At 39.1% G+C, this 13,765-nt stretch overlaps 1 protein-coding gene across 1 annotated transcript in view; it reads right to left on the bottom strand.

Moving 5' to 3' along the window:
* Positions 1–13,765, bottom strand: part of chm (CHM Rab escort protein) — a 74,151-nt gene extending 60,386 nt beyond the window's left edge. Inside the window, exon 1 of the mRNA XM_081390299.1 lies at positions 13,652–13,765. Within this exon, the coding sequence (XP_081246425.1) occupies positions 13,652–13,757 (106 nt within the window). The 5' untranslated portion in view covers positions 13,758–13,765. The remainder of the gene's footprint in view (positions 1–13,651) is intronic.

Raw genomic sequence — 13,765 nt, 5'->3', positions numbered from 1 at the left:
GTCCAGTGATTATTCGGGTAGGCTACCTTATTTAACAAAGTTTTTGATGTTCGTTCGTTTCATATTCGATGGTTGTGCGGTGTTTTTTTTTTTGTTTGTTTTTTGCTGAAAAAGGCAGGCACTTTATTTAACGAATACTTTTACCCCTTTTCCACCAAGGCAGAACTGGTGCTGGTTCGGAGCCAGAGCCTAGTTTCAAATCGGTTCTTTGTTTTTCCACCGCCAAAGCACCAGCTCCGAACCAGTGAAACTGGTTCTTAAGTAGCACCAAATCATTGCAGGGTTTAGAACGGAGCCAAGAAAGAACCGCTTGCGTCAGGGGCTGGGGGCGGGGTTACCGTGACCAACAAGACGAATAGAAACTTGTGACCGCCATTTTTAAATAGCAGCTAGTCGAGCTAATAGCAGCTCGATTATAATATCCGTCTATGTAAGTTACGGCGAGCTGCACGAACGCGTTGGATTCCGATGTATTTTTGCAAACCCATGAGCATCCATAGTATTGCAACGTCCGTTATTGTTGATGGCTTGTTCGAGATGCACCGGAGCGGCGAGGACCGATCGGAGCTGCGGGAGTGTTTGGAGAGCATACGACTCCTTGTGCTTTTAGATCGCTATCGCAGTGCTTTGATGTCATGCGGCGATCGATCTGCGAGAAGCCGATGCATCTCGAACAAGCCTGGAGTGTTTGGCGCTACCGCACTAGCGGTTGCTGGGCAACATGAGACGTATACAGTGACGTAAGATCTGGCTCTGTTGTGGCTCTCTAGCCGGTGGAAAGGCAAACCGGTTCTTAGTAAGCTCGTCAGTCGAACCAACTCTGAACCAGCTCTGGCTCTGGCTCTGAACCAGCACCCGGTTCTTGTTGGTGGAAAAGGGGTATTTGATACTTGCACGATGTGTGCAGTGGTTCGTTTTGTTAATAAATGCACTTTAAAGGTGTTTCATAAGTGCTTTTGTTTAGTTTTTACATGGTGTGTTATTATTCATTTAGCAATAAAGATGTGTAATACAAGCGAGTGTCTTATTGTTTTGTGTATTTTTATTAAGAATAAAATTAATTAACCCATGATTAATTCAAACAAATGCTACTGAATTGCCGCTAATTAAAGTGAAAGTAAATTGAGACGTGTGCACGTCCGCATTTTCGGCCACCCGAAATCCCCGACACGCAACCCCGGTGACACCGGGATTACCGTTTTTTTTACACGTCGATTAACCGGTGGAAAAAATCCGTCACCGCAACATCCCTATCGCATATCTTATATCTCCGTTATCATGAATCCCACGTCACACGACAAAAACAGCTCTGATCACTGCATCCTCCATTGGGAGGAGGTGTTTTAAAACATCTTTATACGTCTATAAGCTCCAAGTTAATTTCTTAGGTTAAAGGCACACTATGCAGTTTCCGTTTTTCTCAAACAGCGCCCCCTAGATTCGCTGTGGAGTACTTGTATTTAACGTTACTGTCATAAATACCACTCACGCAGAGCCGTCTCTGCACTCTTCCACCCGTGCTTTCTTTGTCGACTCTGCCATGATTCACGTCTGAAATGCGTGCTAGTGTCTTCCATAGAGGCTGCTTCATATGTTGTTGATGTAGCTATGTGACGTCGTGCCGTAAAGCAAGTCGTGATTCTCGCCAGATTTGTCGTGGCGCCACCTCTCAAACTTGCATTGCTGTTTTGCCAGCGGCGTCCCCTGTTTTGCTATCGGGATGATTCGCCCTACTATGAGTTTGTTTACCATCGAAATTATTTCAAAGCTGGTATATTAATGTACAAATCTTGTATAGTGTGCCTTTAATTTTGGAGTATAACATACACAAAAAGTTGAAAAACATATTAGAGAAATGCATTCTGTAGATATATAAAAGCATTTGTAATACAAAAACAGATTTTTGGAGTCATCCATTGAACCTGATCAGCTTCAGACACCGCACAACACCAACTGCAGCAAAATTTCCTGAAGCCACGGGGAATTTCAGTTTGCTGTTTTGTTCTTGATTATTCTATTTCACAGTGGGCCTTTGAGCCAAACAATGTAAAAAAAAAAAAAAATGAAAAGGTCCACAGGCATCTGCTCCTACCTCAGCCGAGCCTGAGAGTGGACTCTCTGGGGACAGCCGGGTCAGGTGCGAGTTCACCAGCTGACGGGGCGCGACCGACGGGAACGCAGTCCTTCACACAGTCAGAGGGTCTAGCAGGCATCATTATGAGGGCCGCAGTATTCATTAACAACTGCTCCCTGTCCATATCCCCATTTGTGCCTGTATCCAGCAGCAAAAAACGGGGGTAACTAGGGAGTCTGGGACAAGCACGCTTGTCTGAGCAACCTTGACACGGAACAGAGTCTGAGCAGAAATAGTCCAAGCTGTGAGTGTCCCCGTGTCACCGGTTGCCTTGGGACCAACTGGCTCTGGTGGTTTTGCATGAGCGGAACCAGAAGTGGGCCAGATATATTCATTTGCACACCATCAATCACAGCACGAGAACGTTGCTCTTAGCAATCGCACTAACCCCTCTTTTCTTTTTTACCCATCTACCTCTCCTCCCTGTTGTGAAGAACAATGCCCCGCACCGGGGAGAAACTTCATCTCCCGCTGGCTTCGGCACTGTCCTGAGGATCTGGCCTGCATATAAACACACTTCTGCGCTTTGAATCAGGACACAGGAGAGAACGAGGACAGTGTCATTCCAGGGGACTCGAGCTGCACCACACGGTCCAGTAAAGTATCCGAAGCACAAACCTACAATTCACTGCTGGGTTTGAAGCAGGTCACAGAGTCAGGGTCAGCTCCAATTCTGTTAAACCACAAACTGGTTTATGTGCGCTACTTTAAAGCACTGCTGCACTCAAAGTAGGGCTAAACTCTAGACCAGGGAATGTTAAACTAGGACTGGCCACTGTGAAACTCACTGTTCATTCTGGGTTCTGGTTTGATCCCTGCAAATTCACAGATTACAGTAATCCTGTAATAACTTAAATACAAAAACTGACTTTGACTTCAGTCATCAGAAATTATTAGATCTCTTTTTACAGCTTGAAGCAACATTTGATTAAATTATCAAATTATTATTAACGATAATATTATTTATTATTATTATTCGCTTTTTGGTCTAACGGGCAGTGAAGACAGACAATGAAGTTGTTATTAATTGTAATTTTTGTTGTAAATAACTGTTATAAATAATATGTGTGCATAATAATAATAATAATAATAATAATAATAATTGCCATTTGAATCCGATTCTGAGAACTTCAGATGTTTTTATATTGACAAATTTGTTAATAAAATTATTAATAATTATAATAATATATTTCATTATTATTATTATTTGCCACTTGCATCAGATTTGGAGGATTTCAGATGTTTTATAAAGTCAATAGACAAAAAATAGACAAATTATTTATATTTGCAATAATTATGGTTGGAAGTTATTATAATAATAATAATAATATTACTAGTGGCATAAGGTTTAGAGAATTTCAGAATTTTTATATTGACAATACACAATAAATTTGTTATTCAAATTATTAATAAGTGTTAATAATAATAAATGTTATAATTCTTAGCTATTTGCATCAGATTTGGTGAATTTCAGATGTTTTATACAGTCAATCGACAAAAAAAACCAAAACAATATAGACAAAGTTAGCAATATTATTTCAGTTTTTCTGAATTGCTGAAACACTAAACTACATTCTGTGAACCAAATAGCCTAAACCAATTTGTCGAATAGGCTAAATCACAATTTCTGCAAACTCTTAAACAAGTTCAGGCAGTTAGACACTGTTTGCAAATCTCCTGCACTCTTTTTGCAAAACTCTAAACACATTCTCACGCATTAAAATACATATCACACTGATAAATTTGTGTCGCAAAACACTAAACACAAGAGGCAAAAGTTAAACACGACTCCAACACAGTTGTCATCGTCACACACAACAATTCAAAATGGTTCACGCTTATTTCTAATGATGTGATCAAACCAACTGTATGAAATATAAGCCAGTTCAGACACTGAATTATGATACGAACAATAGATGGAAACAATCTGAGAGGGAGAGGAGGAAGAGTATGTGTAAGGTAAGAGGAGGAAGAGGATGAGGACGAGAAAGAACAAGGTGTGGACAGTGTCAAGGCTGGATGTGTCAGACTAGAAGGTTTTCCCTTCATTGCCTGTGATGTGGACTCAGGCCAGAGCCAGCAGGACGACATGATGCTGAAGCAGAATCAATCTCTCATTGACCTTGATTTTGCAGTTGCACAACTTACAGTATATGAGTGCACCATAAAATGCTTTTCATTTAGAGTTTTATTTGACCTTTTTGGCTTTTGCAGTTAGACTGCTGTATTTTTACAGTATATGCAAGTGCTAAATATACAGACATTTAATAGACCTACTATTCAATATTCAGTACAATACTAAAGTATACTTGCAGTGCATAGAGTATACAATATATTCATGCAATTACTATAGTTTTTTATGTAATTGCAAAAACAATGTTGACTATGTACAATATAGCTAATTTGTTCTTAATGTTCTGGATGCTGTGTTCTCCATTTGTTGATGTAGTGTCTAATGAATGATCTATTGTGCTTATTTTTCTTTTCTTTCGTGTGTATGATCTGAAAAAATCTGGTTTGATTTTGAGTACTGGTAAAAATGTTTTTTAAGCAATTGTTTGATCAATGGTTTTGTGAGTTTAGTTTGAAAATGTGGATAATTTTTTAATAGCATGTTGAAATGATCCCTTTTTGAGAGTGAGCAAAAACGCATTGTTTCGTGTGTGTCCCTTTAAATGCAAATGAGCTGCTGCTCCCGGCACAGAGGGCGGAGCTTAACGAGTGTGTGCGTGCGTGCGTGCGTGTGTGTTAGCAGCTCCAATTACCTGGCGCAGACAAGCATTAATAGGCCTATGTCACACTTCCTGCTTCCGGAACGCGGAGTAGGGATTCAGAACTTCCGGTCAACAGTATTTGTCCATAAGGATTTAGATTATCAGCCATAATGTCAAAACCATCCGAGGTAGACTGACCACGGGCTATGAGGTTTTGAAACTAATGTTTTTGCTACTGTAGAAGCTTTACGTTCGTATGAAATCAACCTTGTTTTAAGAAAAACATGTATTATCCGCGATCTTATGAAGAAAAACTACGCTACCCACAATCCTAAGCGTAGCAGCAACGTCTGCTGATTGGTCCAACTCGCTGTAACCATAGAAACGTTTACCTTACTGACGAACGGCCCGCCGCTGTTGTTGTAGTGCACCGGGTTGCTCTGCGTCAGGACATAGACAGCCATTCCTCAGCTTAAACGCTTTTCCACTCGAGAGTTTTCATTTACCATCCGAACCACATCGTCATATGTGACTTCAGGCAGGTTGCGGAGATATTTGGTCCCGCGATATCTATCGGACTCGCCATTGTAAAAAGCTAACCGGAAGAGTCGTATCCCTACTAAAAGACGTACTTCCGGTCTTCAATTTTTTCGTGACATAGGCCTATATGCCAGAAACTATTCTGCCTTTTATGTTCAAACCAGAGTCGGATTACGATGGAGAGACTCAAGAAGTGACAACATGTAGATTGCAACAGGACGTTTCTGGATGGTTTGTTGATGAATTTATGTTGATGATGTGGAGTTAACTATCTTCAAGTCATTGATTAGCATATTCTGTCATGATAATCTATAAATCGCTTGTGTGGGAACTGTTCAAGATGCCAACAGAGTGACATGATATGTGTTTCGTACTGTATTGCATGTGAAAAGACGGATGCGACAGCTTTACCTTGAGCTCTCAAATGTGCATTACTACAACAACTCTTCCTCTTCTCAACATGGACTGAATGTTTGCGGGGGTTTATGAAAATTTTAGGGTTAGTGATGTCGTGTAGTCTCTATACCAGCCATTTGTTGTCCTTAAAAAATGATTTCTTAAAAAACAAATATCTGAGCGTTGTAACTTTGCAGATGTAGTTTATGCTCAAAAACAAAATTACACACTAACTAAAGTTAAAAAAGTGAAATCATAATCAACCACCCCTTTAATGTTTTGAGAAAATTGGTGAAGGTTTCAAGAAATGTGTCTTAGCATTTGTGAAAAACTGTAATATTTTTAATAATAACTGTTGGCACCTGTTGGAAATAACAAGTGCTCATAATAATTTGCATCAAGTTTGGAGAATTGCAGATGTTTTTATATTGACAATAGACAATACAAAGTTGGTATTAATATTATGGTCACACTTTAGATTATGGTCCAATTCTCACTATTAACTACGACTTTTGCCTCAATAAACTCCTAATTTGAATGCTTATTAATAGTAAGGTAGTTGTTAAGTTTATATGGAGCTAGAAGAGTCTCAATAAAGATAAATGCACAAACTGCATTCACATATGCACACACAGGATACACAAATGCACACACATGATTCATAAATACACACACAGGATACACAAATGCGCACAAAATTCACAAATGCACACACAGAATTTAAAAAGCACAGAAGATTCACAAATGCATACAAAATTCAGAAATGCACACAAAATTCATAAATACACACACAATTCAGAAATGAAAACAAAATTTACAAATGCACACAAGATTCACAAATGCTCAGGACAAGATTCAGAAATGTATTTCTGATGCACACACAAATATATCTTGATTTACAAACTGCTTGCGGTCTGTGAACTTCACTGCATTTGTGTGTGAATTTTGAGACTCCCCTGACTTGGCTCAACCCACAAATGCCTTTTTTTAAACAGGGAATGACCTGTGACCAATCAGATACGTCCCTTGTTTTAGCCAATCACAAGAACGCATCCCACGTGGGGGATTGTTTACTTGTAAACCAATCACATGAAGTGTGGGCGCGAGCGCTAGAGCGAGGTGGGTGGAGTTCTGCCAGTTGGTTTAGACCGGCTTCTTAGGCGGTGGGCCAAGTCCGTCTATCTCGTTTAGTTTTTGATTTGACAGTTACTCAGCAGCTGTGTGGCTCATTTTTGTCTGTATGAATAATTCACAAAAAGATTAATGATTGTTTCCAACGCCAATTGTTGCACATTAAAGTATAAAAATAGATTTCATTTCGCTAGCTGATCACAAACGTTGGCCGGAGTGAGATCCAATCAACGCTTGTGTTGTTACCTTGTTGAATAGATTTGGCCAATCACGTTATTCGTTGAACCGACGTCGTCAGTTTTGAGTCTAGTACAGTCTACAACCCAACGTGAAGAGACCGGTGTGTCTCGGCAAGACAACGTCAAGGTAAGATTTGTTTTACAATGATTATACACCCCTATATCTTAATGCTTTTCATATAAGTTGTATTTAAGACTGCAAGCTATAGTTCGCCGTGAGTGTTGTCGTCAGTGATGCGCGGGTCAATGTATAAACAAACCGCACCCGACCGACGTTTTCAACTAACCCGCCCGCAACTCGGACCGCAAAAAACGAAAAAGAAAATATTGTACCCGACCCGCTTCCTGACCCGCATTTTTTTTTAAGTAGCTATAATGCTCATCGTAGCTATTAATATAACTTAATATTCTAATTTTGTCAAGAATTATAAAAAATCGTCAATATAAGCTCATAATTTGAACTAAAATAGTCTAAATGTTTAGTTTTAAAAACAATTTTAAAAAGCTGGCATTGTCTATTTTGATGTTTCTGCGCAAGTTCAGCAGACAGTGAGGTTCGGGTTTGTTCCGATCAGAGCTCGTGAGCGGAGAGCGCATTTCTGAATATTCCGCTCCGCTCATGGTCGCTCGCCCAACCCAGATGGCCTGCTGGTTCGAAAATATGTGGAATAAGGGCTGCCTCCGACTATTTTTTTTTTCTTGTCGACTAGTTGTTCATTTAAGCCATTCGTGGACAAATCGCCCCTTTATATTAAATTAATTACTTAAAGGCTAGCCTACAGGAATACGCGTAATGACCGCACGCTTAAAGCTTGCCACAAAGAACCGGTTGAAGTAATGATTATGAATGTGTCTAAATTAGCAAGGAGACATTTAATTGTTTAGTAATAAACTGGTGTTTTCTGTGTCGCTGCAAAGATGAAGTTGACAATGCGGAGATTGCGGACTCGCCATGAACGCCAGAGAGAAATGCACATTTCATATGGATTAGCCTACATAATCAGAGAGTATAGCCTATTTATTTTGGTTTGAATATTTTCGTTTAAAAGTAGACATTTCAAGCTTTCTGTAATATATAGCCTATATTTATCAAATCTGTGAGGCACAAGTTGAGTTTCGGCGCCCTCCAGTTCACATGCAGTGATCGCGTACCGGCGCCTTATTTTGTCTGCTATATGCTTCTTATTTAATAAATACGGGCAATTGATTGATAAAACATTGATCAAAATTAAGATACAATTTATACAAAACGAAAATCTTTTAAAAAGAGTTTTCTATAAAACAAAACTTAATGAAGTCGTCAAAATCATGTTTTACCAAAAACAGCGCCGTTGCTAGGAGGGCGCCAGCGCCTCTGCCTCTCAGCGCCTCTGCCTCGCGAGTGGATGATAGCCCTGAAGACGCCTAGCAATGATGTACCTTTAGTGGTAGTATACCTTTAGTTAAGTTATCGCAGCGCGCTAAGAGACAATGTTGTCGGAAAATGCAGCCCAGGTATATTCATAATGGAGATTCCAAAGCTCTCTTCTTTGGTCAGAACCATGGAGAGCGATCGCGGGTTTACTTTTACAATGCAACACAATATTTAAAGAGCATCAAGCTATTACAATCTATATTATGTATACGCACAGATAATATAACAGTAGGCTATATTAGTAAATATTTTTTTATTCAGTGATTGGATAACGTTTTTTTATTTTATTTTTATTTAACGTTTTTAATTTAAGGCCCACCCACAATTGGTCTGGCTTATCCAAAACTGGAATCCTGGCGCCGTGCCTGGTTGGTCGTGCCAGTTTTGTGGTTATCAAATGTGTAAATAGCATCGCAAGAAGTAGCCTACACATGACAAAGCCAGCACTTTGGTCATCATCTTTCATTATTTCGGCAAATGTCTCCCACACTTTGCTCTTTCTATTTGTGTATTTGCGGAGCTTCCACTCCCCAGTCTTCACCTTTTCTCTTGCCGCCTCCATCTCTACCTGCAGACTGAGCTCGTGCGTCATCTTCGCGCCAGTTATTCAGCCAATAAAGTGTAAATTAAATTTAAAACGTATTCATAGAAAATTGTGTCTAGAACTATATCAATTACAAAGGTTTAATTGGCATCTTTATTTCAAACGATCCGACCGACCGCAACCCGAATATCATTAAAAATATTTTTGGATGACTCGTAACCGCAGGCACCCGCTCATTTCGGATCAACCCGCGCATCACTGGTTGTTGTTGATGAGAACAGTAACGTTAGCCACGAAAGAATGTTGGTAAGTGGAGCAGTAAAGCTAGGTCTAACGGTATGCTGCTTAGGCTAATCCAAAATAATAATTCGGTACATACACAATAAACTAAGCAAAGAGTTTTCAAATACGGGATTATTACGGGAAAAATTTTAAACGGGAAGACAGCAGGAAATAAGTCTGACTAAGGGAGAATCACGGGGTAAACGGGAGGGTATGTCGAGGTTGGTTACAGCAAGCTACCTAGGCTACAAGTAAGCTAGACTAATTATCAGCTAAAAAGAGTGCAAACCAAAATAAAGAATGATTTCAAATCAACTTTATAGTGGTAGTCATGGAGTTATTTAAGCCAATTATGGTTGATTGTCACAGTTTATACAATGACACAATTCTGTGCATGGTACATCTGTCAGTGGTTGGGCTTCACCTACACAACAGAACAGGTATAAGATGGAATATGGTGGAAAAATATTTTAGTTAAAGATGGCTGTTTTTGAGCTATTTAACAAAATTATTTGTGGTCAGAACTGCAGTAGTCTTAATACAAATGTCAAGATGAAAAATGTGATTGAATATTATCTAGTAATGTGCGCTTTCTGTGTTTATTTATCTGAATATAATTCAGTTGTTTATCTAACACGGACAGGACAACATCATATCTCTCCACACCCAAATGACTACAGAGGTGATCGTTGACAATCATCACATCAACAGCACCATGATGGAGCAGGTCAAGATCACGGAGTTGCTTAGTATCCACATCACAGATGACCCATCTCGATCTATCGACACCACCAACAGAACCTGGCCAAGAAAGTCCAAAAACCTCTGCACTTCCTCCCACAGTTGAGGAAGGCTCATCTCCCAAAAATCCATCCTCTTAACTTTCTATAGGGGAATCATAGAGAGCCTCTTCCTTCCACCCCCACCCTCCAGTAACCTAAGGGCAGCTGATTGACTCTTGCACAAATACACTGGTAGTTTACACTATGATGCTGCTACATTGTTTTATTTTTAAATTTGCTATGAACATTTGACCCCACTTACACTGCCTTTGCTACTTGTCATGTCATGCACTTACACAATAATACTATATTAATTAGGATAAGGCACGATTTTCAAATATTCGATTAGCTGATTTTATTATAGAATAGGATGTGCGGGATGATTGTCTTTAAAAAATCCCCATGTTTTAGTTGTGGTTATAAGTTGCAATCCTAAATTCACATAAAATTTTTATACATTTAATAAATATATTCTTAATATTTGTTGTTTTTGTTTGTGTTTAAGCGTGTATATATATATCAATATTAATTTTGAGACTTGAAATGTAAACTCTCAAGGGTTGGATTTCTAAATATATGTTGGTTATGTGTCTATTCAGAATGACTTCTGAGCAACAACCTTTTTTTTTTTGGGTATGTCATATGCATCACTTGCATATCATTATTCATTCACGTGAAAACATGTTTAACAGTACCAGACATTAGGAAAATATGACATACGGATGTGCATTGTGCCGTTACAGTCAAGTCAAGTTTATTTATATAGCGCTTTTCACAATAGAGATTGTATCAAAGCAGCTTCACAGTATTAAATTAAAATAATACATCAATGTTTGTTTCTAGTGGAAAACGTCCACGTTTGGTAATGCTGATCAATAGTATTGTTGATTGATTAATTAAATTAAATATCCCCAACTGAGCAAGCCATAGGCAACAGTTGCATTAATAAAAATAATTTGTGTGTAGCCTAGGCTACATTGAACAGACTTTGCCCAACTTGTCTGGGAAAGGAGTTACAGGGTAGTGCTGGGCGGTTTACCGGTTCATACCGAATACCGGTGTTTATTTTTGTTACGATATGAATTTTTAATATACCGCAATACCGGTGTATGTCTCTTTAATCGGAACGCGGCGCTGCGCGACACAGTCTCACCCCTCATTTACAACACACGTCTGCGGCGCATTACAGCTGCGACAAGGTTTTATTCCGTCCTCCACGCGGTGCGTCAAAATAGACTTGGCGTCTATATTTAGCGAAGCGGCGCGGAGAGCCGCTTCTGGGAAGCTTCGATCTGAAACACAAGCATTGACTAGAATGGGCACGAGACGTGTGGGGGTGAGAGTGTCTTTTTTTCTCGCGGCGTGCGTGTTTTTATACTGTATTAACGTATCTGAAGTGAACTAACGGTCTTTAGAAAAGTTTCTTTGGTATTGCGATTGAATCTTTCTTTATCTTTCCTGATAAAGCAGTGTTTATGAGCGTTGCTGCTTTGTGTACAGCCGTTACCGGGGAAACCACTGTTTCTGCCGCTCCTAAAGCGCGTCCTGCTGGCACCTCTTTGTAAACAGCCTTGCAAACCCCTATTATTAATATTAGTGTGGATTTTTTCTATAATATTCACTTATGACAATAAAAAAGGGCATTATAAGTAAATATACTCCAGTATTTCCTCTCTCACTCAGTAGAAAATGTGGTTAACACCCATCATGCTTAAAAAAAAAAAAAACCGGTAAAAACCGTGAAACCGGTATAATTTAGAAAAAAAACGTGATGTTGATTTTTGGTCAAACCGCCCAGCACTATTACAGGGCTTTTTACATTTGAGGCTAAACGGATAAAACACCTCATTTTTACTTCAGTATTACTGAACTACATTACTAAAATTACATTTTTTAAGATTAAAGCAAAATTAAAATTTAAAGAACGCAGCTTCTTGGTCACTGACAAAGATTACTTTGCCTCCGCTGTAGAAACTGTGTTCATTATTTATTGGTTGTCAAGGAAACGGGAGGTTTTCTATCGTTATGATTAGTACTCCTGCTTACTTGCCGGTTTAAAAAAGTAAGAGTTTGTAAGGACATTTTGCGTCAAATGTGCAAACAACAAAGTTGGAAACAATGTCTGCAGTACTTATACGATTTTATTACATGGCCTCAGCAAAAAAAAAAAAAAAAAACGTACACAGCTGAGAGGTAAGTATTAAATTCGTAATTTCGAGGTCCGGCCCACCGCCTCAACCATAGACTGTAAAAAATGGTCTCAACCAACTGGCAGAACTCCACCCACCTCGCTCGCTCGCGCCCACACTTCATGTGATTGGCTTACAAGTAAACAATCCCCCACGTGGGGTGCGTTCTTGTGATTGGCTAAAACAAGGGAGGTATCTGATTGGTCACAGGTCATTCCCTGTTTAAAAAAAGGCATTTGTGAGCCAAGTCAGGGGAGTCTCAAAATTCACACACAAATGCAGTGAAGTTCACAGACCGCAAGCAGTTTGTAAATCAAGATATATTTGTGTGTGCATCAGAAATACATTTCTGAATCTTGTCCTGAGCATTTGTGAATCTTGTGTGCATTTGTAAATTTTGTTTTCATTTCTGAATTGTGTGTGTATTTATGAATTTTGTGTGCATTTCTGAATTTTGTATGCATTTGTGAATCTTCTGTGCTTTTTAAATTCTGTGTGTGCATTTGTGAATTTTGTGCGCATTTGTGTATCCTGTGTGTGTATTTATGAATCATGTGTGTGCATTTGTGTATCCTGTGTGTGCATATGTGAATGCAGTTTGTGCATTTATCTTTATTGAGACTCTTCTAGCTCCATAAGTTTAGGTATTGAGTAGAATTAAGGGATGTAGAATATGGTCATGCAGAATAACGCTTTAATATGTGCTTTTATAAGTACTAATAAAAAGCCAATATATCCTAGTAATACGAATGCTACTAAACAACTAGGCTAGTTAATATTGAGCCATGCTGATATGCTTGTACTTCAGAAAGTGTCTCTTCAAAAACGGCCAACTTAAGATTTAAGCAACGGATCAAAACAGACAGTATTATGATCCACAGTTATGAAGTAACTAGACTAAGGAATGACAGTGACAGACAAAATGAACACAGTGAAGTCAATGTTCCTCCATCACCTTCTCCAACTCATCTGTGATTCAGCATCTCTCATTCATGACCAGTCTGTCACACGCTATTCTGGGATTTATTTTCCTCTATCTTTCCGTTTCCATCCTATCACACATTTTAACAGTGAAATGACTGTCAAATGAAATATATAAATGCCGTTCCTCACCATATTATGTCAAAACACACATTAGCTTTAGCGTTAAGATGTCGCTGTGTCTGTAGCAATACACAGAGACTGTCATCCTACACCCATTTTCCATAGCGAAACCGGACACAAAATACACGTCTGGAGAGCCAACCATTAAAAATGATCATATTAACGTAGCAGGCATTTCGTACCTGTTCCGAGAATGACAACATCAAATTGAGATGGGAGATCCTCCGTGGCCATCTTGAAACTACACATTGTCACGTGACACGCTATAGCGTGACGTACACATACCATTTAAGCAC

Source organism: Scardinius erythrophthalmus (assembly GCF_964197995.2).
Source record: "Scardinius erythrophthalmus genome assembly, chromosome: 17".
In the NCBI taxonomy this organism is placed as follows: domain Eukaryota; kingdom Metazoa; phylum Chordata; class Actinopteri; order Cypriniformes; family Leuciscidae; genus Scardinius; species Scardinius erythrophthalmus.
Note: the sequence above shows the minus strand (reverse complement) of the source record. Positions and strands in the feature narration are given on the sequence as shown.